General features: G+C 39.6%; 14 protein-coding genes across 14 annotated transcripts, besides 1 other annotated feature; 9 read left to right on the top strand and 5 right to left on the bottom strand.

Annotated features, from left to right (window-relative positions):
* Window positions 1-127: 127 nt before the first annotated feature.
* On the top strand, window positions 128-1,027 carry YJL068C (S-formylglutathione hydrolase; the record flags this gene model as incomplete). The annotated part of the gene is made up of 1 exon (NM_001181501.1): window positions 128-1,027. The coding sequence occupies one exon, from the start codon at window positions 128-130 to the stop codon at window positions 1,025-1,027; it is 900 nt and encodes a 299-aa protein (NP_012467.1).
* Window positions 1,028-1,336: 309 nt separating this feature from the next.
* UTP18 (Utp18p) lies at window positions 1,337-3,121 on the top strand (the record flags this gene model as incomplete). The annotated part of the gene is made up of 1 exon (NM_001181502.1): window positions 1,337-3,121. The coding sequence occupies one exon, from the start codon at window positions 1,337-1,339 to the stop codon at window positions 3,119-3,121; it is 1,785 nt and encodes a 594-aa protein (NP_012466.1).
* Window positions 3,122-3,405: 284 nt separating this feature from the next.
* On the top strand, window positions 3,406-6,072 carry YJL070C (metallo-dependent hydrolase superfamily protein; the record flags this gene model as incomplete). Its single annotated transcript, NM_001181503.3, has 1 exon — window positions 3,406-6,072. One exon carries the CDS (start codon window positions 3,406-3,408, stop codon window positions 6,070-6,072), a length of 2,667 nt encoding a protein of 888 aa, NP_012465.3.
* A 114-nt stretch (window positions 6,073-6,186) lies between these two features.
* On the bottom strand, window positions 6,187-7,911 carry ARG2 (acetyl-CoA:L-glutamate N-acetyltransferase; the record flags this gene model as incomplete). The annotated part of the gene is made up of 1 exon (NM_001181504.1): window positions 6,187-7,911. The coding sequence occupies one exon, from the start codon at window positions 7,909-7,911 to the stop codon at window positions 6,187-6,189; it is 1,725 nt and encodes a 574-aa protein (NP_012464.1).
* A 269-nt stretch (window positions 7,912-8,180) lies between these two features.
* PSF2 (DNA replication protein PSF2) lies at window positions 8,181-8,822 on the top strand (the record flags this gene model as incomplete). The annotated part of the gene is made up of 1 exon (NM_001181505.1): window positions 8,181-8,822. The coding sequence occupies one exon, from the start codon at window positions 8,181-8,183 to the stop codon at window positions 8,820-8,822; it is 642 nt and encodes a 213-aa protein (NP_012463.1).
* A 102-nt stretch (window positions 8,823-8,924) lies between these two features.
* On the bottom strand, window positions 8,925-10,862 carry JEM1 (Jem1p; the record flags this gene model as incomplete). The annotated part of the gene is made up of 1 exon (NM_001181506.3): window positions 8,925-10,862. The coding sequence occupies one exon, from the start codon at window positions 10,860-10,862 to the stop codon at window positions 8,925-8,927; it is 1,938 nt and encodes a 645-aa protein (NP_012462.3).
* Window positions 10,863-11,193: 331 nt separating this feature from the next.
* SMC3 (cohesin subunit SMC3) lies at window positions 11,194-14,886 on the top strand (the record flags this gene model as incomplete). The annotated part of the gene is made up of 1 exon (NM_001181507.1): window positions 11,194-14,886. One exon carries the CDS (start codon window positions 11,194-11,196, stop codon window positions 14,884-14,886), a length of 3,693 nt encoding a protein of 1,230 aa, NP_012461.1.
* Window positions 14,798-15,062: an origin of replication (ARS1010; Autonomously Replicating Sequence).
* Window positions 15,063-15,166: 104 nt separating this feature from the next.
* On the top strand, window positions 15,167-15,583 carry APQ13 (Apq13p; the record flags this gene model as incomplete). The annotated part of the gene is made up of 1 exon (NM_001395035.1): window positions 15,167-15,583. The coding sequence occupies one exon, from the start codon at window positions 15,167-15,169 to the stop codon at window positions 15,581-15,583; it is 417 nt and encodes a 138-aa protein (NP_001381965.1).
* NET1 (Net1p) lies at window positions 15,229-18,798 on the bottom strand (the record flags this gene model as incomplete). The annotated part of the gene is made up of 1 exon (NM_001181509.1): window positions 15,229-18,798. The coding sequence occupies one exon, from the start codon at window positions 18,796-18,798 to the stop codon at window positions 15,229-15,231; it is 3,570 nt and encodes a 1,189-aa protein (NP_012459.1).
* Window positions 18,799-18,981: 183 nt separating this feature from the next.
* ICS3 (Ics3p) lies at window positions 18,982-19,377 on the top strand (the record flags this gene model as incomplete). The annotated part of the gene is made up of 1 exon (NM_001181510.1): window positions 18,982-19,377. One exon carries the CDS (start codon window positions 18,982-18,984, stop codon window positions 19,375-19,377), a length of 396 nt encoding a protein of 131 aa, NP_012458.1.
* Window positions 19,158-19,244, bottom strand: YJL077W-A (uncharacterized protein; the record flags this gene model as incomplete). The annotated part of the gene is made up of 1 exon (NM_001270753.1): window positions 19,158-19,244. One exon carries the CDS (start codon window positions 19,242-19,244, stop codon window positions 19,158-19,160), a length of 87 nt encoding a protein of 28 aa, NP_001257682.1.
* Window positions 19,378-19,897: 520 nt separating the features above from the next.
* Window positions 19,898-19,996, bottom strand: YJL077W-B (uncharacterized protein; the record flags this gene model as incomplete). Its single annotated transcript, NM_001184603.1, has 1 exon — window positions 19,898-19,996. The coding sequence occupies one exon, from the start codon at window positions 19,994-19,996 to the stop codon at window positions 19,898-19,900; it is 99 nt and encodes a 32-aa protein (NP_878104.1).
* Window positions 19,997-20,061: 65 nt separating this feature from the next.
* Window positions 20,062-22,707, top strand: PRY3 (Pry3p; the record flags this gene model as incomplete). The annotated part of the gene is made up of 1 exon (NM_001181511.1): window positions 20,062-22,707. One exon carries the CDS (start codon window positions 20,062-20,064, stop codon window positions 22,705-22,707), a length of 2,646 nt encoding a protein of 881 aa, NP_012457.1.
* A 561-nt stretch (window positions 22,708-23,268) lies between these two features.
* PRY1 (sterol-binding protein) lies at window positions 23,269-24,168 on the top strand (the record flags this gene model as incomplete). The annotated part of the gene is made up of 1 exon (NM_001181512.1): window positions 23,269-24,168. One exon carries the CDS (start codon window positions 23,269-23,271, stop codon window positions 24,166-24,168), a length of 900 nt encoding a protein of 299 aa, NP_012456.1.
* Window positions 24,169-24,638: the final 470 nt, after the last annotated feature.

Raw genomic sequence — 24,638 nt, 5'->3', positions numbered from 1 at the left:
CTTGCGCGTGTGGAAAACATGCGACTGCTAAGGGGAGATCCACACACACACACACAAAAGATCAATACACATTTTTGACAATATATAGCATCAATAAAATACATATAAGCGATTCACATAGTTCAATATGAAGGTTGTTAAGGAATTTAGTGTCTGTGGTGGCAGATTGATCAAGTTGTCACATAACTCGAACTCTACCAAGACCAGCATGAACGTCAATATCTATTTGCCTAAGCACTATTACGCCCAAGATTTTCCAAGAAATAAGCGTATCCCAACTGTGTTTTACCTTTCTGGCTTGACGTGCACGCCAGACAACGCCTCTGAGAAGGCTTTTTGGCAGTTTCAAGCTGACAAGTACGGATTTGCAATAGTCTTTCCGGATACGTCCCCACGTGGTGACGAAGTAGCCAATGATCCTGAGGGCTCCTGGGATTTTGGACAGGGCGCCGGATTCTATCTAAATGCCACCCAAGAACCATACGCCCAACATTACCAGATGTACGACTACATTCACAAAGAACTCCCACAAACATTAGATTCTCATTTTAACAAGAACGGTGACGTAAAGCTGGACTTCTTGGACAATGTTGCCATCACAGGCCATTCGATGGGGGGATATGGTGCAATTTGTGGGTATTTGAAGGGCTATTCCGGAAAGAGATACAAATCTTGTTCTGCCTTCGCCCCTATCGTGAACCCTTCCAACGTTCCCTGGGGTCAAAAAGCGTTTAAAGGTTATCTGGGCGAAGAAAAAGCCCAGTGGGAAGCGTACGACCCATGTTTATTAATCAAGAATATTAGACATGTGGGCGACGACAGAATTTTGATCCATGTAGGAGACTCCGATCCCTTTTTGGAAGAACACTTGAAACCGGAATTACTACTTGAGGCGGTGAAAGCCACTTCATGGCAGGACTACGTGGAAATAAAAAAAGTTCACGGCTTTGATCACTCCTATTACTTTGTCAGCACTTTCGTTCCAGAACATGCTGAATTTCATGCGCGAAACTTGGGTTTGATTTGAGAGGCATCGCATTTCATTATGGTAATTTTTATGACTTTTCTATGTACATATTTAGTGAAATATACGTCCGTAGAAAAAAATGGCCAAACATAGTTATCCTTTCAAAGGTTATTCGCAGTAGATTTTATGTCACCTGTAACTTCCATTACTATTGCTATTATGTGGTTAATTGGCATCACATCCGACGAATTTAATAATATGAAATGAAAAAAACGAAAAATAAAAAAATTTCACCTCATCTCATCGATCACTCTGGTCCTGTTGTGGTATCGTTCTTGAAAGTGTATATCAGCCTACATTAGTGCGACAATGACAATGGCAACAACCGCAATGAATGTTAGCGTACCTCCACCAGATGAAGAAGAACAGTTACTAGCCAAATTTGTATTCGGTGATACAACAGATTTACAAGAAAATCTCGCTAAATTTAATGCCGATTTCATTTTCAATGAACAAGAAATGGATGTTGAAGACCAGGAGGATGAGGGATCTGAATCAGATAACAGTGAAGAAGATGAAGCGCAGAACGGTGAATTAGACCATGTTAACAACGATCAGTTATTTTTTGTGGACGATGGTGGTAACGAAGATAGTCAAGATAAGAATGAAGATACCATGGACGTGGATGACGAAGATGACTCTTCAAGCGATGATTATTCTGAGGACTCTGAAGAAGCTGCTTGGATAGATTCGGATGATGAAAAAATTAAAGTGCCTATTCTTGTTACCAATAAGACAAAGAAATTAAGAACCTCCTATAACGAGTCCAAAATCAACGGTGTTCATTACATCAACAGATTGAGATCTCAGTTTGAAAAGATATATCCAAGGCCCAAATGGGTGGACGATGAATCTGATTCTGAATTAGATGACGAAGAAGACGATGAAGAAGAAGGCTCTAATAATGTTATTAATGGAGATATTAATGCTCTAACGAAGATCCTGTCTACTACTTACAATTATAAAGACACTTTATCGAATTCCAAACTATTACCCCCTAAGAAACTTGACATTGTGCGTCTTAAAGATGCAAATGCATCACACCCGTCTCATTCCGCCATACAATCTCTTTCATTCCATCCTTCTAAGCCTCTACTGTTAACGGGTGGGTATGATAAGACCTTAAGAATATATCATATTGACGGGAAAACGAACCATCTAGTGACAAGTTTGCACCTGGTTGGGTCTCCAATACAAACATGTACTTTCTATACTTCTCTATCAAACCAAAATCAACAAAATATATTCACCGCCGGTAGAAGAAGATATATGCATTCCTGGGACTTATCCTTAGAAAATTTAACTCATTCACAGACTGCCAAAATCGAAAAATTTTCCAGATTGTATGGACATGAGTCCACTCAAAGATCATTTGAGAATTTCAAAGTTGCACATTTGCAGAATTCACAAACAAATTCTGTCCATGGAATTGTCCTTTTACAGGGTAATAATGGTTGGATTAACATTTTACATTCCACTTCCGGACTATGGTTAATGGGCTGCAAGATAGAAGGTGTGATAACGGATTTCTGTATCGATTATCAACCTATTTCACGTGGTAAGTTTAGGACCATTTTAATTGCTGTAAACGCGTATGGTGAAGTGTGGGAATTTGACTTGAATAAGAATGGCCATGTTATAAGAAGATGGAAAGACCAAGGTGGCGTGGGTATAACAAAAATCCAAGTTGGTGGTGGGACAACAACTACTTGTCCGGCTCTTCAAATAAGTAAGATAAAGCAAAATAGGTGGCTTGCGGTAGGTAGTGAGAGTGGATTTGTTAATCTTTACGATAGAAATAATGCTATGACCTCGTCGACCCCTACACCTGTCGCCGCCTTGGACCAGCTAACAACTACCATTTCTAATCTACAATTTTCCCCTGATGGTCAAATACTGTGCATGGCATCCCGTGCAGTCAAGGATGCTTTGAGACTAGTTCATCTGCCTTCTTGTAGCGTGTTCAGCAACTGGCCTACCAGCGGGACGCCTTTGGGTAAAGTTACCAGTGTCGCATTTTCGCCATCTGGTGGGCTACTGGCCGTGGGTAACGAACAAGGTAAAGTGAGGCTCTGGAAATTAAACCACTACTAAATTTCCATTTATAGACAAACTTAGATATTAAAAGCAATGTACAAATACATACACAAAATATCACTGTAAAAAAATTGCGAAGAAACTTGAAATTGAATATGATTCTGCCCACTTTTTTCTTGCTGTCATTTATAGTCAGAAATGAAAAATTGTCCGAGAAATTAAATATAATATATGGAAAAAAAGGGGACATTGAGTTTAAAGAATTTGATTAAAATGTCCTCTCAATATCCTCTGTAAGAGTTATCTAAATCTCACTTTACTTATTCATCTCGCTGGGAATTATGCAGGCGGTAGAGAGAAGGCCCTCGTTACTCTTTGACGAATATCAAAATTCTGTTACTAAGCCTAATGAGACGAAGAATAAAGAAGCCAGGGTCTTGTCAGAGAATGACGGTGATGTCTCCCCATCTGTTTTGAAACAGAAGGAAATATCAGTCGATGATATGGATATGATTTCTTTGCCCACGGAATTTGACAGGCAAATGGTTTTAGGTTCACCTATGTTTTTCGATCTTGAAGACGAAGAAAACAAAATTGATCCACTTCCTTCAGTTTCCCATCATTATGGAAATGGAGAAAGTGACAGCTTTGTCTCATCGTACACGCCCTCAAATCTGAAAACGGGTGAAGAAACTAAAGATCTTTTCATTAATCCGTTTGAATTGGTTTCTCAAATGAGAAAAAGATACATTGCTGCTTCCAAACAAGATGGCATTTCAAACATAAAAAATGACACTGAAAAGTGGTTTTTATACCCAAAACCACTGCCAAAGTTTTGGAGATTTGAAGACGATAAACGATTCCAAGATCCCTCTGACTCTGACTTAAATGACGATGGAGACAGTACTGGGACCGGAGCCGCTACACCGCACCGCCATGGCTACTATTACCCAAGTTACTTTACCGATCACTACTACTACTACACAAAATCTGGTTTGAAAGGAAAAGGAAATATAAAAGTACCATACACCGGTGAATATTTCGATTTAGAGGATTACAAAAAACAATACATTTACCATTTAAGTAATCAGGAAAATACGCAAAACCCACTTTCACCTTATTCTAGTAAGGAGGAGTCACTAGAGGAAGAATTTTTAACAGATGTGCCTACGTTTCAAGAATTTAGGGATGATTTTGCATACATAATAGAGTTAATCCAATCTCATAAATTCAACGAGGTTTCACGAAAGCGATTATCTTATTTATTAGATAAATTTGAATTGTTTCAGTACCTAAACTCTAAGAAAGAAATTTTAGCTAATAAAAATGTTCCCTACAGAGATTTTTATAATTCTCGTAAGGTAGATCGAGACTTGTCTTTAAGTGGTTGTATTTCTCAACGTCAATTGAGTGAATATATATGGGAGAAAATAAATTTAGAACCTGAAAGGATAGTTTATCAAGACCCGGAAACGTCAAGGAAACTCAGTTTGAGAGACATTTTTCAGTTTGGTTGTTCTTCTAATGACCAACCCATTGCGATTGGGTTGAAATTGATTGATGATGAATTCTTGGATTGGTATAGAAATATTTACCTAATAGATTACCATCTAACTCCTAACAAAGTAGCAAAGTTGGTCGGCAAAGAAATGAGGTTTTACCTATTAGCCAAAGTGTTTCTGGAGTTTGATAATTTCATTGAAGGTGAGTACCTAGCAGAAATTTTCATAAAATACGTTATTCATATCCTCGAAAAATCAAAGTACCAATTGGCCCAAGTATCAGTTAATTTTCAATTCTATTCCAGTGGTGAAGACTGGTACAAGAAATTTTCTCAATGGTTGCTACGATGGAAGCTAGTATCGTATAATATCCGCTGGAATATACAAATTGCCAGGATTTTTCCCAAACTATTCAAGGAAAATGTCGTGTCAAATTTCCAGGAGTTTTTGGATCTTATCTTCAATCCTTTATTCACTCTGGAAAAGGAGCAGTTACCAATAGATTCATCTGTAAATACTGATATCATTGGTCTGCAGTTTTTTTTATCAAATGTGTGTTCTATGGATCTGGTCATTAAAGAGTCGGATGAATATTACTGGAAAGAATTTACTGATATGAATTGTAAGCCAAAATTTTGGACAGCACAGGGTGACAATCCAACTGTTGCGCATTACATGTATTATATTTATAAAAGTTTAGCGAAAGTTAATTTTCTGCGGTCACAAAATCTTCAAAATACAATCACCCTAAGAAATTATTGTTCTCCACTATCCAGCAGAACTTCCCAATTTGGAGTGGATTTATATTTTACAGATCAAGTTGAATCGTTAGTGTGCAACTTACTGCTTTGTAATGGTGGTCTGCTACAGGTAGAACCGCTTTGGGATACTGCAACAATGATTCAATATTTATTTTATCTCTTTCAAATACCCATTTTAGCTGCGCCATTATCATCTGTTTCATTACTGAATTCGCAAAAATCGACCTTTTTGAAGAATAAAAACGTGCTTCTAGAACATGATTATTTGAAAGACCAGGAAACAGCCAAAATCAATCCTTCTAGAGATATCACTGTGGGCGAACAAAGATCATATGAGACAAATCCTTTCATGAAAATGTTTAAGATGGGACTAAAAATTTCTTTATCATCAAAATCGATTCTTTACAATAGTTCATACACGCTAGAACCTCTCATTGAAGAATACAGTGTAGCAGCAAGTATTTACTTGCTGAACCCAACAGATTTGTGCGAGTTGTCGAGAACAAGTGTGCTATCTAGTGGCTATGAAGGTTGGTACAAGGCTCATTGGATTGGCGTTGGAGTTAAAAAGGCGCCTTACTTTGAGGAGAACGTGGGTGGGATAGATAATTGGTACGATACAGCGAAAGATACCTCGATAAAGCACAACGTTCCGATGATTAGAAGAAGATATAGAAAGGAGACATTGGATCAAGAGTGGAACTTCGTTCGGGATCACTTTGGAGTAATTAACTCCATTTGGTAGGGTAAAGTGAAATATCAACAACTTTGCATAGTAAGATATATATATTTATATAGATACCTTAAAAACTGAAAATGAAAACTTGAAAGTTAAGGAGGAGGAGAATGCGTCTTTGTTTCATGAAATATTTTTTTCATTTTCCCAACTTGGCTTGATGTCCCTGACAGACCTCATGAATTCTCTTAAACGTTTCTTGTCACGTAGTGCCCTCTTAGCGTATTGAGGGTTACCGTAGTAAAATAGTTTAAATTGGCTTTGCTTTTCATCACAGTGTTCGGGGTCTAAGTCAATCGACAAATCTAGCACAGCAACGCTACGTTGAAAATACCACTTGTTCACCACATTGTCTTTTCTGCTTCTCCAAAGTATCTCATTAGGAAATTTTTTGAACATCAAATTGAAGATTATATCAGATATACCCAGCGAGCCTTTCAAGTGTGGTAGAACGGCGAACTTATCGAGATAAACAAAGGAATTTTCCTCCGAGCCTTCATAGGTAAGAATTGCAATGCCTTCATAATCACCTATCACAATAATTGTAGCTATTTTTCCATTAATCCTTTTTATGTAGTCATGCAAATCCAAAGATCTTTTAAAGCTCTGATCGATGATGGATTTAAATTTGTTGATATCTAGTTTTGGACTATTGCTCGAGGGTTTTGCTCCTTTCTCAGGTACGTGAAACTTCTTTGGAAGCCCAATTGAGTTGAATTGAGTCAGCGTCTTATAGTCATAAGTTTTGATATGGACGCCCTTTTTGAGAACAGTTGTCACTAAAACTGCATCTGAGTTAGAAGGAGCTGCATTTACCTGTTGGGAAGGCAATTCATACCATGCGTGATCATCAAACATGTTGGCTGGTGAGTCTATCTCGCCGTCCTTTTTTTTAAACCTTGGTAAAGAAGAAGAAATTAGCGATCGGTCTGTCAATAAATTATATACTAAAGGATTTTTCCTATCTGATGATAGTGCGGCAGCTTTGACAGTTGTAATCAGTCCCGTTGCTGTAGCCGCTAGATTTGATAAAACTTTGTCCATCAATAACAGGTTTTCTAAATGATCATGGTATTCACATTCTAAGGAAGATATCTCATCTTTTTTAACGTACACCTCCATTCTGTGTAACAGGTTTTGGGAGCGTGGCTCTCGTTTGGTTAGAGTGCTTATATTGTGAGATAATGACGAGGACAAATGCTCGAGTTCCTGAGAAAGATTGATGAATACATGAGCGTTATCATTTCTCTCTCCCGAAGGTATACCTCCGGCATTATTTAGAATGAAGAATTTGTCAATGTGTGGAATATTCCCTTGGCACAGGCAATCCATAAATTTTACAACATCCTTTGTCATGAATTCTGAAGCAGTCTCTTCATTATACACATAAGGTTTCACAATTGGTATAAAATTGGAATTTCCAATATCAAAGAAACGACTCTCTTGCGAAAAAACAGAATGATATAACCCAGTGCGGGATTTAGTAAGACCCTCCTTAAGGTGAAGTGGCTTTAAATCTGCTTCTGTAACGATACTGTCAAGTAACTCTGCCTGTATATTTACATGAGTTGGCGACGGCGGAATTACAAACATAGGTCGCAAACCTAGCATTCCTAGTCTCTTTATGACACTTGAAAACTGGGACAAAATCGCTGGTGCGACTTTATGCAGGTCCCTGATAAAAAACAAACAATGATTATGCTGCCCACTATCATTTGTATATTTTGAGAGATAATCCTTAGCCTCTCGTTTTGTAGCGGTTGTATTCAGAACTGAAAGGATCAAGTTTTTTGAAGATGCATTGGGTTGATCATACTTGAGTTCATGCGCGAATATTCTCCTCCACATGATAAAAGTAACCGACTAGTGTCCTAGATTGACGGTCCTAGCTTCAAATGTGTTAACTTTCACAATTTATGTCGAACGTGCTTATGACTCCATGGGAAGATCAGTGATGACTAACCTTTTTTTTCTCCAGCGTGAAATTTCTTGTGATATTTTCCATTTAATGAAAAATCAGTCGCCTAAAGTGTAACTATGAAATGGTTAACAAAAAAGAGTTTTATACTTAGAGAGGATCAACGGCTGATCTGAAATAAGACTAGTTTCATAGACGCATGTCACTACCGGCACATTTGCAGCAGACTTTCTCACCAGAAGAAATACAGTTCATTGTGGAAAACGAGCCAATAAAGATTTTTCCCAGAATAACAACACGCCAAAAAATTCGTGGCGATGATAGAGGAACTGGAAACCACACCCGCTGGCAACTTATTACTACAGATGACAAAGCTTTAAATAATATGGTAGCCATGCGTTCTACAGAAGTGGTTCTTTGGATCGCTCTATTACTGAAGCAACAATCCAAGTGCAGTATTGTAGCACCACAGTGGTTAACGACGAAAGAGCTTGATAGAAAAATACAATATGAGAAAACTCATCCGGATAGGTTTAGTGAGTTGCCGTGGAACTGGCTTGTCTTGGCACGTATACTTTTCAATAAAGCTAAGGATGATTTTCATGACCCCATTCACGAATTACGTGGTAAAATACAAGACTTAAGGGAAATAAGGCAGATCAAAGTGTTAAAAGGCCTTAAGTATTTGAATGAATCTCATTTACAATTGGATAATTTAAGTCTATTAGAAATCAATGAGTTGAGGCCGTTCATTACTGAAATCATGGATAAACTGCGAGAAATTCACACAGCATCTCTTACCGCTGGTACTGAAAATGATGAAGAAGAATTCAATATTTAAAAAAGTGCTGGCTTTGCAATAATTAGAACTTTCAGTGATATGCGTATGTATATATATGTACTTGTTGTGGTATCCTAGTTAATGGGCATAGAATGTATTTCATCAAAGCCCAAAATTCATTTTAAAGCCATTTCCGAATGGGAAGCCACTTCCTGGATTTTTGAACATGTTATTTTGCCTAGGCCCCTGAGGAAAAGTGTTGCGGCGGGGGTTTGATCTGGAAAGATCGTATTCCTTCCTTTTATCGTCATCACTTAATGTTTCGTACGCTTCATTGATTTGTGACATAGTTTCGTGAATTGATTCTTGTTTGTCGTTATGGTTGGCCTTTATTTTGTCTGGGTGGTATTTTTTGGTTAAATTTAAATATGCTTTCCTTATTTCTTTCGAACTAGCACTAGGCGATACTCCAAGAATTTTATAATAGTCCTTTTTTGGGTCGTAGTTAGGCGCTGCTGGGGGTGCTTGATGTCGTTGGTGTTGTTGCTGCTGTTGTTGTTGTTGGAAATATTGCTGGTTGAAATTCCGATGTTTATGCTCTTTATAGGTTTGTAATTGTTTCTGTAATAATCGGAAGTTCTTCATCACGTATGGATTGGTCGACTCTGAGAGGCCGTTATCTTGGAAAAATTTGTTTATCTGGTCATATAATTGCTTTTTGAACTGTGAATGAGGTTTAGACCTACTTTTATTAAGTATTGAGTTTACCATATACATCAGCAAATGAGGATTGGAATTCCATACATCACTCAATACCGTCTCAGGTAAAGGTTTTTGCTCGGACTTAGCATCCTGATAGTGTTTCCATGTTTCTAGTGTTAGTGAATGCCTCAAACTCTTTTTACAGAACGGCGCAGCCAGTTTAGCTCTCTTGACGTCCGGACTCATGCTAGAAGCCTGACAAAGAATGGAATCAATGTATACTAGATAATCGGTATGATAGTATGATTTTGGTTTGACAAAACCATCGGTTATTGGGGGATCTTCGAATAAATTTTTTGCCAAAGGTCTCGACAGTTGAACGTCTTCTATCAATTGTTTGATAATTTCCTCTAAAAAGAAGTAGTTGTTTTTAAAGTTTGTATCTTTGTTAAGAATTTTCATTGGTGTAATAAATGGCTTCTTATCCTTCAAATAAAATTCAATAATTCTATCCCAACTTCTAAACTTTTTGTTCTCAAATGCATATGTTGCTGGATCCAGGATCTGTCTTTTTGATGGATTCACCTTGTTCAATTTGGAAATAGTCAGGCTTAGTTTTTTACATTTATCATAGTCCATATCAATGGAAAGGCATTTTCTTATATTGAACGACGCATCTGAGTTAAGTACAAAGGTCTGTAAAACAGATATGACATAATGAATCGAAAGTCTTGTATCTATGCTTAAGCTAGCCAAATGCTTGTCGAGGATTGTTTCGTAATCCAAAATGATAGCAGCAGCTAACGAAACGTCAATTTCTTCAGCTAGTTTGTGAAAAAGAACATCGATGTGCGTGGAGAGGACGTTAACATCGTACGGCGTTATGCGTAGCAGCTCAGAAATATCTTCCTCCACAGAAACGTCTTTGGATGATATTTTGTTTCTGATGGTTTCATTCAAGGACAGATATTTCGCATACTGATCATCCTTCTGATGCACCTTGTCCCACATCCCAAAATCGACATACAGCTCTTGTAGCCTCTTTTCCGCCAGCTTCCCAAAAGAACCTTTGTAAGTTTCATTAAAAACGATTTTTTCAAATGTGTTAATAGCTCTTAGATGTTGATCGTTGGATAATTGGATCAGCCCAATTTTGTAGTATATTTGATTGGCTAGTTGAATTACGTCTGACATATTTTCACTTGCTGGATCCGCAGTCATGCAGTTTTGTTCCAACTGCCCAGCGATCCATTGGTATTTTGGCAAGGATTCAGTGTCTACTTTTAAATTCTTGTTCAATCGTTGTAACTCAGCCAAATCACATAACTTAGAAGCCGATATCAGTACTGGCAAAATAACGCTATACACTAAAAGACAGTATCCCGAGATCAGTATCATACTTCGTTTCGTAGACGTTAAGATCGGCCTTAGTAATACACTAAACCAACAATGAATGAAACCTTCTGGGCCCTTCTCGCAACCAACTCCTTTCACTTGGAATAACTTATAAGCAGTTTTGGCTCTATTTTTGCCTGCCATCGAAGTGTACACCTGTCACATTTCACTATTAGGAACCTAAAGAAAAAAAGTCTCAGGAATAGGAAAAGACGCGACGCGTTAGGAAATGATTAAACTAATTAAAGATGAGTTTTCAACCTCATCTTTAAACAGTTTCACCATTTTTTTACAAGACGACCTGCTGGAGTAACGGTAATAGTTCACGTCTGCAATGTATATCAAAAGGGTGATAATTAAGGGTTTTAAAACCTACAGGAACGAAACCATTATTGATAATTTCTCGCCGCATCAGAATGTTATTATTGGCTCCAATGGTTCAGGTAAATCGAATTTCTTCGCTGCGATTAGATTTGTTCTTAGTGACGATTACTCTAATCTTAAGAGGGAAGAAAGGCAAGGGCTTATCCACCAAGGTTCTGGTGGTTCAGTGATGAGTGCCTCGGTAGAAATTGTGTTCCACGATCCAGATCATTCTATGATATTGCCCTCCGGTGTACTTTCGAGAGGAGATGACGAAGTGACCATTAGAAGAACAGTAGGGCTGAAGAAGGATGACTATCAATTAAATGACAGAAACGTGACCAAAGGGGACATAGTCAGAATGTTGGAAACCGCTGGTTTTTCAATGAATAATCCGTATAATATAGTACCACAAGGTAAAATAGTCGCCTTAACTAATGCCAAGGATAAGGAAAGATTGCAGTTATTGGAAGATGTTGTAGGAGCTAAGTCATTTGAAGTAAAATTGAAAGCTTCATTGAAAAAAATGGAGGAAACAGAGCAGAAAAAGATTCAAATTAACAAGGAAATGGGTGAACTAAACTCTAAATTGAGTGAAATGGAACAGGAACGTAAGGAATTAGAGAAATACAACGAGTTGGAACGCAACAGAAAGATCTACCAGTTCACATTGTATGATCGAGAATTAAATGAGGTTATCAATCAAATGGAAAGACTGGACGGTGATTATAATAACACGGTATACTCTTCCGAACAATACATCCAGGAGTTGGATAAAAGAGAGGATATGATTGACCAAGTCTCCAAAAAGCTATCAAGTATTGAAGCTTCACTGAAGATCAAAAATGCGACTGATTTACAACAGGCAAAACTACGGGAATCTGAGATTTCTCAGAAATTAACAAACGTCAACGTAAAAATAAAGGATGTTCAACAGCAAATTGAGTCAAATGAGGAGCAGAGAAATTTGGATAGTGCAACTTTGAAAGAGATCAAATCTATAATTGAGCAAAGGAAACAAAAGTTGTCTAAAATTTTACCTAGATATCAAGAACTCACAAAGGAAGAAGCAATGTACAAACTTCAATTGGCCTCCTTGCAACAAAAGCAGAGAGATCTTATCTTAAAGAAAGGAGAATATGCCCGTTTTAAATCAAAGGATGAACGCGATACGTGGATTCATTCAGAAATTGAAGAACTGAAATCTTCAATACAAAACTTAAATGAACTGGAAAGTCAATTGCAAATGGATCGTACTTCTTTAAGGAAGCAGTACTCTGCGATTGATGAAGAGATTGAAGAGCTAATTGATTCTATCAATGGACCAGATACCAAGGGTCAATTAGAAGATTTTGATTCGGAATTAATACACCTCAAACAGAAGCTGAGTGAAAGTTTAGACACTCGTAAGGAATTGTGGAGAAAGGAGCAAAAATTACAGACAGTCTTGGAAACTTTATTAAGTGACGTCAATCAAAATCAAAGAAATGTTAATGAAACCATGAGTAGATCATTGGCAAATGGTATAATAAATGTGAAAGAAATTACAGAAAAACTAAAAATATCACCGGAATCTGTCTTTGGGACATTAGGTGAACTGATTAAAGTCAATGATAAGTACAAGACATGTGCTGAAGTAATTGGAGGTAACTCCCTCTTCCACATTGTCGTGGATACCGAAGAAACGGCCACTTTGATTATGAACGAACTATATCGTATGAAGGGTGGGAGAGTGACGTTTATTCCCTTGAACAGGTTATCTTTGGACAGTGATGTTAAATTCCCCTCAAACACTACTACACAAATCCAGTTTACTCCCTTGATAAAGAAGATAAAATATGAACCCAGGTTTGAGAAGGCTGTCAAACACGTTTTTGGAAAAACTATTGTTGTCAAAGACTTAGGTCAAGGTTTAAAATTAGCTAAGAAACACAAACTCAATGCCATCACTTTAGATGGTGATAGAGCAGACAAAAGAGGTGTACTTACAGGTGGGTATCTTGACCAGCACAAACGAACACGTTTGGAATCATTGAAAAACTTAAATGAATCAAGAAGTCAACACAAAAAAATACTGGAAGAATTAGATTTCGTAAGAAATGAACTAAATGATATTGATACTAAGATTGATCAAGTAAACGGGAATATAAGAAAGGTTTCTAATGACAGGGAGTCTGTCTTAACAAATATCGAGGTATATAGAACATCGCTAAACACCAAAAAGAATGAAAAATTAATTCTCGAAGAATCATTAAACGCAATTATACTAAAACTAGAAAAGCTGAATACAAATCGTACATTTGCTCAGGAAAAGCTAAATACATTCGAAAATGATTTGCTTCAGGAGTTTGATAGCGAACTCTCAAAAGAAGAAAAGGAAAGATTAGAATCTTTAACAAAGGAGATTAGTGCAGCGCACAATAAGCTAAATATTACATCAGACGCCCTAGAAGGTATAACTACAACCATTGACTCGTTGAATGCCGAATTGGAGTCCAAACTTATCCCACAAGAAAATGATCTAGAATCCAAGATGTCAGAAGTAGGTGACGCATTTATTTTTGGTCTACAAGATGAGTTGAAAGAATTACAATTGGAGAAGGAAAGCGTTGAAAAGCAGCATGAAAACGCTGTGTTGGAACTAGGTACCGTTCAAAGAGAAATTGAAAGTCTCATTGCTGAAGAAACTAATAATAAGAAACTGCTAGAAAAAGCAAACAATCAACAGCGATTACTATTAAAGAAGCTTGACAATTTCCAAAAAAGTGTTGAAAAAACGATGATTAAGAAAACAACTTTGGTTACTAGAAGAGAAGAATTACAGCAAAGGATTAGGGAAATTGGGCTTCTGCCAGAGGATGCTTTAGTAAATGATTTTAGCGACATCACAAGTGATCAGCTATTACAAAGACTGAATGATATGAACACAGAGATTTCTGGTTTGAAGAATGTAAACAAGAGAGCTTTTGAAAACTTCAAAAAGTTTAACGAAAGACGCAAAGACCTTGCGGAGAGAGCTTCAGAGCTGGATGAATCTAAAGACTCAATTCAAGATCTAATTGTTAAGTTAAAACAACAAAAGGTTAACGCGGTTGATTCTACTTTCCAAAAGGTTTCTGAAAACTTTGAAGCTGTTTTTGAAAGATTAGTTCCCAGAGGTACTGCTAAGTTGATTATTCACCGTAAGAATGATAACGCTAACGACCATGATGAAAGTATTGATGTTGACATGGATGCAGAATCCAATGAAAGCCAAAACGGTAAAGATAGTGAAATTATGTATACAGGTGTTTCAATTTCTGTTTCCTTCAATTCTAAACAAAACGAACAACTGCATGTTGAACAGCTCTCAGGTGGTCAGAAGACTGTATGTGCCATTGCTTTGATTCTGGCAATCCAAATGGTTGACCCTGCTTCCTTCTATCTGTTTGATGAAATTGATGCTGCACTCGACAAGCAGTATAGAACTGCAGTCGCTACACTTCTAAAAGAACTGTCAAAAAATGCCCAGTTTATTTGTACGACGTTCAGAACAGATATGTTGCAAGTTGCAGACAAATTTTTCCGTGTTAAGTACGAGAATAAGATTTCCACGGTTATTGAGGTCAATAGAGAAGAAGCAATCGGATTCATTAGAGGTAGCAATAAATTCGCTGAAGTCTAAGAGATATTTGAAACGATTTGTATATAAAAATATCAGTTTTGCTTACATAAATAGCTATTTGTATGTAATTATTACCATTGTCTCCTATATTGGAATTTTAAAAAATTTTCTTTTAAGATGATACTGTTACTAAACAATAATGTTAAATATAGTAACCAAGCTTTGATAATTCGACGTACAAAAAAGATTACTTTTCTTAAAGAAGTTGCCCGCTTGCTGGGAAAAGAGGTAAATAAGAATTGGTTTACATGAAGATTTTTTAATATATTAATACTTTTATATGCTTGATTATTTTTTTTTACTAGCTTTCTGTGACGTGTATTCTACTGAGACTTTCTGGTATCATTTTTTCTTGAAATCTTTTATTAATGATGCAAATCCACCACTTGGCTTCTTCTTCTTACCTAAAGCAGCACTAGCGGATTTCGCACTAATAAAACTTTTTCCATCATCAGATGAATCCCCTGAGTCATCAGAATCTGACTCAGATTTAGAATCTGAACTGGAATCCGATACGGAGTCCGAACTGGAGTTAGAGTCAGAATCAGAGCTAGATTCATCATCACTACTTGAAGGGGCTTTTGTTTGTGACTTCTCATTCGATTTAGAAGTTTTTTCCTTTACATCTGGGATGCCTCTTGAAACAAGATCAGATAATGAACTCAAAGAAGGACGAACTTTTCTTGGAAGGTCATGAAGTATACTAGACGGATTTGAGGTGGTCTTGGATTTAACTGACGGAGGAGACGACATGTCCATTAGCTGTGTAACTGGAATTTTATCAGGGGTGGCATTGATTTTTTTGTTAACAGATGGAGAGGGGGCTTCAATCTTAGATGAAGATCTAACTGGTTCTCTTGGTGTATTTACAACAACTCTTCTAGCCTTCCTGGATGTTGAAGTTTCCTCATCAGAAGACGAGGAAGATGAACTAGACTCGTCTTCTGTGGAAGAACCTGAGGAGCTAGAATCATCATCGTTTGCACTAGAATTATTTTTTTCATTAGAAATTATTCCAGGTGGCACGAGTGTTTTACTATTAGTAAATTTAGCCTTCAAATCCTTCAATTTATCATTTGCACTGGGCTTAGGAAGCTGAACATTGCCTTCTTTTAAGTGATCTGTCATTTTTAACTTTTTCTGAGATACCTGTTTGCTTTTGGAGTCTTCTTTTTCCTTCGAGTTATTTTTATCGTTAGCATCCTGTATATTGGCAGATGCTTTTTCTGGTTCCTTGGACCCCTCTGCTTTCTTGTTCAAGTCTTCACCTCCTATGTTTGCGCTTTTCAAATCTGCAACCCTAGAAGTTGTTTCCTTCTGCTGCCTATCAATCTGCGCAGACTCATTCTTGGCCTTCGTTTTAACATTTTTACGATTTCCTTCTTCATTGAAAGAGGTAGTTCCTTTAGTAGCAACAGAAGGAGACCCACCAACAACAGGAAAAGACGATGCTTGTGTTGCTGGCTTAGTTTCCACCTTTGTAGCTTCATTTTGCTTCTTGTTTGAATTCGGATAAAAGCTTTTCGCCATTTGTTCACTTATTTTGCTATTTGTTACTGAAGATTCACTCACGGCTGACTTTTTTTGACTATCTCTTTTGTCGTTTCTTTCTTCATCAACTTCTTTATTGATTATCTTTGAGTCTTTCACTGGAACAACACTGCCTTTCAAAGAATGTAAAGAAATGTCTTTGGGCCCATTATTAGGCACCGACATATTTTTCCTTTTAAAATCATCGTCTGATGAGAAATCTGTTTCAATCCCACTCTCTGACTCATCGTCTGTGGACGCTGCCGAACTAGAATCTTCAGTACTTTTCTGTGGGACTTCGTTTTTCTTGGCACCTGCCAATAATTGGGCAGCCCTCTTAGCCGCACTTCTTGGGGTTCGCTGGGGCAAAATATTTCTTGGATCTGGCTTAGAATTGTCTATGTCTTTATTCAAAACCGTTGTGTAAGGCTTTGAATTTTTGGAATTACCGGAAGTTCTCGAATTTTTGCCCTTAAACCATTGCGGTAGATCTGTATCATCACCTTCGATCATTTTGAAAAGATCTGACTTTGGGAAACTAGAGGAATCTGAATCTTGAGGAACAATACGAACCGTAGTATCAACTTCATCATTATCATTGCCATCGTCCTCAATGGTGCCGTTAATGATAGTGCCATCTTCCTTTGAAGCGTTGTTGTTTGAACTAACTTTCCCAGCTAGTGATTTCAACGTCCCATTAGACTTATCAGATGATGCAAGTATTGGCTGATCATTATGTGGAATTGTCGGCAAAATTTCCTTTTCTAAAAGTTTATCATTCGTATCTTCTTTTTCTCTTACCTGATTATCATCTAGGAAATTAGTCATTCTTTTCGGTTCCACAATACCGGAAGGTTCCGCCTGAGATTTCTTTTCCACTATAGTTTCCAGTGAACTCTTTCTTGGTGGTTGATGTTCTTGTTGCTTTCCCCAGGATTCGCCATTTGAAGATTTGGTGATCGAGGTATTGCTTGCCTTGGGAAGTTCTGCTAAATGCACATTGTGTGGCATGGCATCACCGAGAGGACTATTTTTCACCGGAGAGCCATTATTATCTGCGATGGAGCTTTGACTACGTTGCAAGGAAGCCTTTGAATGTGGTTCTGTTTCAGGAGTTTCTTGGTTTTCGCTACTTGAGCTATCGTCGGATTCGTAGTTCTCGCCATTTTCCAAGTAAGGTTTTTTCATTGGAATCTTTGCAGCTTTAGCGGGTAAAATGGAGGCCGGACTGGAAGGTCCCTCTTTTAACTCTTTTTCAATCTCTGAGATTCTTGGCTCGGGGATTTTCAACATTCCTGATGTTATTCTTGGAGTGGTTACGGGTGGTTTCCTATTAATGTCCTGAGCAGTGACAGCAGCTGTGCCACCATTAGCAAATGAAGAGGAAGAAGCTGAAGCAGAGAAAACCAATTCGTTTTTATGTGCGTGTTCAGAAACCACTCTCTGACCGGTAAGAGTAACTCTGTTTGGAGTCATGGTGGACATTATAGGAGTTCCGGACAATAGACGTTGCTGCTTTGTTTTATCTGGATCCACGGTTGCTGATCTGGACACGATATCTTCCTCGACGATGCTTGATTTTATTTTTTTACCTGCGTCAATGCCCGAACTAATTCTTATGGGAGGTGACTGAGGCTGCGTTGGAGGCGGCAAAAAGGATCTTTCACCAATGTCTTCGTCTTCGTCATCTGAGTTGTTGGAGACGATCTTCGAAGAAGGTGGAGGATAAATTTGCCTAGCCAATGGGGTAGAAACCCTCATGGATCCATTAGTGGCACTACGAATGGTTGTTGTTGTCGTGGTTCCTGTAGGTGGCCTCTTCTTGGCAATCCGAAGAACACCTGAAGAGGACGGGATTTGTTGTTGCGGCTGCACCGACTGGGGCGACCCGTTGTTCAACTTGGATCGTTTTACCGACTTATAAAGTGACACTGGTGCGGAATCGTCCAGATCTATCTCATTCTTCAATATAACTCTTACGATATTATTTACATTGAAAACGTCCTTTACCAAAAAATCCGGATCAAGGTCACAACCGCTGTTATCTTGCAAACTCAAAATTTCAATGTCTTCTTGCAAACTCGGGTACATTTTTTCACACTTATCGATGATTTCATCACTCAAGTTCAACAGCGTGTTTGTCGGCTTGGTAAACAAAAGAAACTTCCTAAACCTAGACTGGTTGAAATAGCTTGGCGTGAAACTCACATTGGCAGATCTCAGATTAGCATACTGCAAAGAGGCATCTCCGGCGCTTTGCGCCATATTAGTTCTGTTTGGCAACAATTGAGAAGATTCGGCGATGGTTGGTCCGTAGCCAAACTGTATTGGCATCGTCGCCTGAAGACTCGGAGGCACCAAGACCACTTGTAGCTTGTACATAGAAGGAGGCACGGTGTACAGTAATCGACTTCTCTCTGTTTCAGGCGAACCGAGACTAGGGATTCGATCAGCTCCGGCACTTATTTCATCGTGCTAGCTACTCTTCACTAGTTATTCAAATTGATTATTGACGCTTACCATGAAAAAGAAAAAAAGTTCAAAACATGTGGAACGGGTAACATAATGCACATATCGCTCCCTACGAGAAACAAATCTTATTTTCGAATACGTACACGTACATATCAAATAGGCTTATATCATTCTGACTCTTCACCAATCAGGGACATATCAGTACTACATCTGTTAATAGCAACGTTATGCACTATTTTTTTTCCAATTTTTTTTTCGTTGAGTAAAGTTCAGGTCGTACAGTGGCAAGGAACGACTATTTCTAAAAACTGTATTGCCTTAACCATGTCTTTCCCCTTGAACGCTATCCCTGGCATGTATCTGATAATTGCTTTCCCTCGTCTACAAACAGTAATTCCCCTGCAGCGAAATACTCCTGTTCGAATTACGAAATCGGTGATAGTGAAAGGCGCAGTGAGCGTGCCACGGATCTCCTCTCCGATGCACTAGGGTCCTGTTCCGTGCTCTGGTATCTCGATTAGGAAAGCGGAAGAAAAGAACGGAGGATACCTCTAATTAAGAGGGTCCGTTGTGTTGTGTTAAGCTCGGGTATAGGAAACTTGAAGAGAGGCGAAAAAAACCCAACGATGTGAGGAACGCGTCGCTATTGTTGGTAAGTTTGGCCGAAAAATTGTTTTTCTTCGCACATGGCTGGTTCTGCTGGAGGCGGCTGGGTGTTTATAGTTACCGCAATGCAGGTCGCTTCGTTTACTTTTCTCTGCGTGCTCGAGAACTGATAAATACTGGTTTAGGAAAACCGTCCACTTATGGATTTAACAAGGAGGTGAAAGGTAGGTACCATGGCAATATAGCTAGCAACGCTACGCACTAGCTGTGTGTGCTTGCTCTCTTGTGTTCGTCTTTCGTATATTGCGGGTTCCCGCGGTTAATTCAACAACAAATATGGTATCTAGGCAGGGACCCAGCAACGGAAGGATGTAATTGCTATATAGGGCCGATGAAACAGTTCTCATGTTTCAACTCGGTCGAAGAATTCTCTAAAACATATTCTATACTTCAAAGTTTTTAGCTTCTTGCTTTTCGGTAGTTGCCAAACCAATATCGGCATAAAATTATAATTGCTGCACCCCTGCAACTCCAAACAACTTAAAACAACTTAAAACGAAAACGCTTATGCTGGAGTTTCCAATATCAGTTCTGCTAGGATGCCTAGTAGCCGTCAAGGCACAAACCACGTTTCCAAACTTCGAGAGCGATGTGCTGAACGAGCATAACAAGTTCAGAGCGCTACATGTTGACACAGCGCCGCTCACCTGGTCCGACACTCTGGCCACCTATGCGCAGAACTACGCCGACCAATATGATTGTTCGGGTGTCTTAACGCATTCCGATGGCCCATATGGTGAGAACCTTGCCCTTGGTTACACAGACACGGGAGCGGTGGACGCCTGGTACGGGGAGATAAGCAAGTATAATTATTCAAATCCCGGATTTTCTGAATCCACGGGTCACTTCACACAGGTGGTTTGGAAGTCAACCGCCGAGATTGGATGTGGTTATAAATATTGTGGTACGACATGGAACAATTATATTGTGTGCTCCTACAACCCTCCTGGAAACTACCTGGGTGAGTTTGCAGAGGAAGTGGAACCACTTATAAGCACTGTTTCCTCGTCCTCATCCTCGTCCTCTTCTACCTCAACTACATCAGACACAGTCTCCACCATCTCATCCAGTATTATGCCCGCTGTAGCGCAAGGGTATACAACAACGGTATCGTCTGCGGCTAGCAGCAGTTCTTTAAAATCGACGACCATAAACCCTGCCAAGACCGCTACCCTCACTGCGTCCTCTTCTACCGTAATTACTAGTAGCACAGAATCAGTTGGATCCTCCACTGTCTCATCAGCCTCAAGCTCTTCTGTCACTACTTCCTATGCTACCTCCTCGAGTACCGTCGTCTCTAGTGATGCTACTTCATCCACTACCACCACCTCATCGGTTGCTACATCGTCCAGTACCACTTCTTCCGACCCTACCTCGAGCACTGCTGCTGCTTCTTCTTCTGATCCTGCCTCAAGTTCCGCTGCCGCTTCCTCCAGCGCGAGTACCGAGAACGCCGCTTCTTCTAGCAGCGCCATCTCGAGCTCTTCATCAATGGTTTCTGCTCCTTTGAGTAGTACTCTTACTACTTCCACCGCAAGCTCCAGAAGTGTAACTTCCAATTCAGTTAATTCTGTTAAGTTTGCAAACACAACTGTGTTTTCTGCTCAAACAACCTCTTCTGTAAGCGCCTCATTATCATCATCTGTAGCTGCTGACGATATTCAGGGTAGCACTTCCAAGGAGGCCACAAGCTCAGTTTCCGAACATACTAGTATAGTAACTAGTGCAACTAATGCTGCCCAATATGCAACGAGACTTGGGTCATCTTCCAGAAGTTCTTCCGGGGCCGTCTCTTCCTCAGCTGTGTCGCAATCTGTTCTGAATTCCGTTATAGCCGTCAACACCGACGTATCTGTAACCTCAGTTAGTAGCACAGCCCATACCACAAAGGACACCGCCACCACTTCAGTAACCGCCTCAGAAAGTATCACTTCGGAAACTGCTCAGGCTTCAAGTTCAACAGAGAAGAATATTAGTAACAGTGCCGCCACATCGAGTAGCATTTACTCCAACAGTGCTTCTGTGTCAGGACACGGTGTAACATACGCTGCCGAATACGCCATTACATCCGAGCAATCCTCTGCGCTTGCCACATCTGTGCCTGCTACAAATTGCTCTAGTATCGTGAAGACCACAACTTTAGAAAATTCGAGTACCACAACCATCACAGCCATTACTAAGAGTACTACAACCTTGGCCACTACTGCTAACAACTCCACAAGGGCAGCTACCGCAGTAACCATAGATCCCACATTGGACCCTACCGACAACTCAGCTAGTCCAACCGACAATGCTAAACACACCTCTACATATGGATCTTCTTCCACAGGCGCATCTTTAGATAGCTTACGCACAACCACCAGTATTAGTGTCTCAAGCAACACCACACAGTTAGTCTCTACCTGCACTTCCGAGAGCGATTATTCCGATAGTCCTAGCTTCGCCATCTCCACTGCCACCACCACTGAAAGCAATCTGATCACAAACACCATCACAGCTTCTTGTAGTACGGATAGTAATTTCCCTACCTCCGCTGCTTCTTCTACAGATGAGACGGCCTTCACTAGAACAATCTCGACATCTTGTAGCACTTTGAACGGCGCCTCAACCCAAACCAGTGAGCTAACCACATCGCCTATGAAAACCAACACGGTGGTTCCAGCTTCTTCTTTCCCTTCAACTACAACCACTTGTCTAGAAAATGATGACACTGCCTTTTCTAGTATCTACACTGAAGTCAACGCCGCAACTATCATTAACCCCGGAGAAACATCTTCTCTCGCTAGCGATTTCGCCACATCTGAAAAGCCAAACGAGCCCACTTCTGTCAAATCCACCTCAAACGAAGGCACCTCTTCCACAACAACAACCTACCAACAGACTGTTGCTACACTGTATGCCAAGCCCTCCAGCACAAGCCTAGGTGCAAGAACAACTACTGGTAGCAACGGTCGTTCAACTACCAGCCAACAAGACGGGTCTGCCATGCATCAGCCAACTTCCTCGATCTACACTCAACTAAAAGAAGGCACATCAACCACCGCAAAACTTTCTGCATACGAAGGTGCTGCAACACCTCTTTCCATTTTCCAGTGCAATAGTCTAGCTGGAACGATTGCCGCTTTTGTCGTAGCTGTTCTGTTCGCCTTCTAGACTCCTCGAACAACACCCAACTATGCATTTTTTTTCCTAAACGAGCGACACCTCCACACCCGTGCGCCAATCACAGTAATTATTATTCCTAAAGAGGTAATATGTACGCACAGAGTCATTTCCCGATGTGGATAAAAATTGCCTGTCTGCTCGAAGGGGAGGGATCGCATACCCATTACCTGTGTCGCTTTAGATAGAGGGACCCGTTTATTGCGTGTTAACAACTGTAGCACTCGTGTGCTTCCTGCAGCTATTGACTCTCTACTTCTTTAGAACTATATAATTTCTAACTTCTCTATTTTACCCATACCATATATAAACCCACCTCTGTTAACGAACCCGAAATTGTATTATTTATTCTTTTCGTATTCTCTATTTTTCTATTCTGAAAACAAGCAAGGAATCTTCAATCGCGCTCTCTTTTCAATCCTAGTTGCTACCGTTAGGTCTATCGCTACGTCGTAAGCTATTTCAATTCATTCTTTTTTTATAGGCCGCCACACTCTTCCGCTCTTTGATATTACTTTTTCTTCGTTTTTAATATCCCGTAATTGATAAATCATGAAACTTTCTAAATTATCGATCTTAACCTCCGCCTTAGCCACGTCTGCATTGGCCGCTCCTGCCGTTGTTACTGTCACTGAACACGCCCATGAGGCTGCAGTCGTTACTGTGCAAGGCGTAGTTTATGTCGAAAACGGCCAAACACGTACAACTTACGAAACACTAGCTCCTGCTTCCACTGCCACTCCAACTTCTACAGCTACAGCTTTGGTTGCTCCCCCTGTCGCTCCTTCCTCTGCTTCCAGCAATTCCGATGTGGTCTTGTCTGCTTTGAAGAACTTAGCCTCTGTTTGGGGTAAAACTACCGATTCAACGACCACGTTGACATCTTCTGAATCTACATCGCAATCGTTGGCTCAAGCTACTACGACTTCTACACCCGCTGCTGCTTCCACCACTTCCACACCCGCTGCTACCACCACCACTTCTCAAGCCGCTGCTACTAGCTCAGCATCGTCTTCGGATAGTGACCTGTCAGATTTTGCCTCTTCTGTGTTGGCTGAACACAACAAGAAGAGAGCTTTGCACAAGGACACACCAGCTTTGTCCTGGTCCGATACTTTGGCCTCCTACGCTCAAGACTATGCTGACAACTATGATTGCTCCGGCACTTTGACCCATTCTGGCGGTCCATACGGTGAAAACTTGGCTTTGGGTTATGACGGCCCAGCTGCCGTCGACGCTTGGTACAATGAAATTTCCAACTACGACTTCTCGAATCCAGGCTTTTCAAGTAACACTGGCCACTTTACTCAAGTCGTTTGGAAGTCCACCACCCAAGTTGGTTGTGGCATCAAAACCTGTGGCGGTGCATGGGGTGACTATGTCATCTGTAGTTACGACCCCGCAGGAAACTACGAAGGCGAATACGCCGATAATGTCGAGCCCCTAGCTTAACTTTCAAGAAAAGTTTTCATTGATCCTTCTTTCTCATTCCTTCATTTAATGTTCGTTTTATCTTCATTGTTTTACGAGGATTTTTCTGCTTCAGCAGTTCCTTGTTCACTAAGTATACCCATATATACCCGCCTATATACCCCAATTTTTTTATACAGTAACGAAACTTTTGGTAAACGTTTTCAATAATGTAGTAATATAGCCCATCAGGTATTCATCCACTCCACTGGGCATTTTCTGGAGATATACGTATTTATGTCCCTTTTTTTCTTTTTTTTTTTTTTTTTAGCGGTGGGCTTGAAAAATTTTCGCTCATTTTCGCGAATTGTTGTTGGCGACACTCGACAATTTCAATTTAATGTAGCTCTTAAAGACTTGCAACGGATAGTATATTTACTAATTTATAGTTTTTACATTTCGTACAGAACTTCCTTCGAAACATTGGCTATTAGCTTTTCAATTGAACGTCT

This window comes from Saccharomyces cerevisiae, chromosome X, assembly GCF_000146045.2.
Source record: "Saccharomyces cerevisiae S288C chromosome X, complete sequence".
Classification (NCBI taxonomy): domain Eukaryota; kingdom Fungi; phylum Ascomycota; class Saccharomycetes; order Saccharomycetales; family Saccharomycetaceae; genus Saccharomyces; species Saccharomyces cerevisiae.
This window is presented reverse-complemented; position numbering and strand designations above follow the sequence as displayed.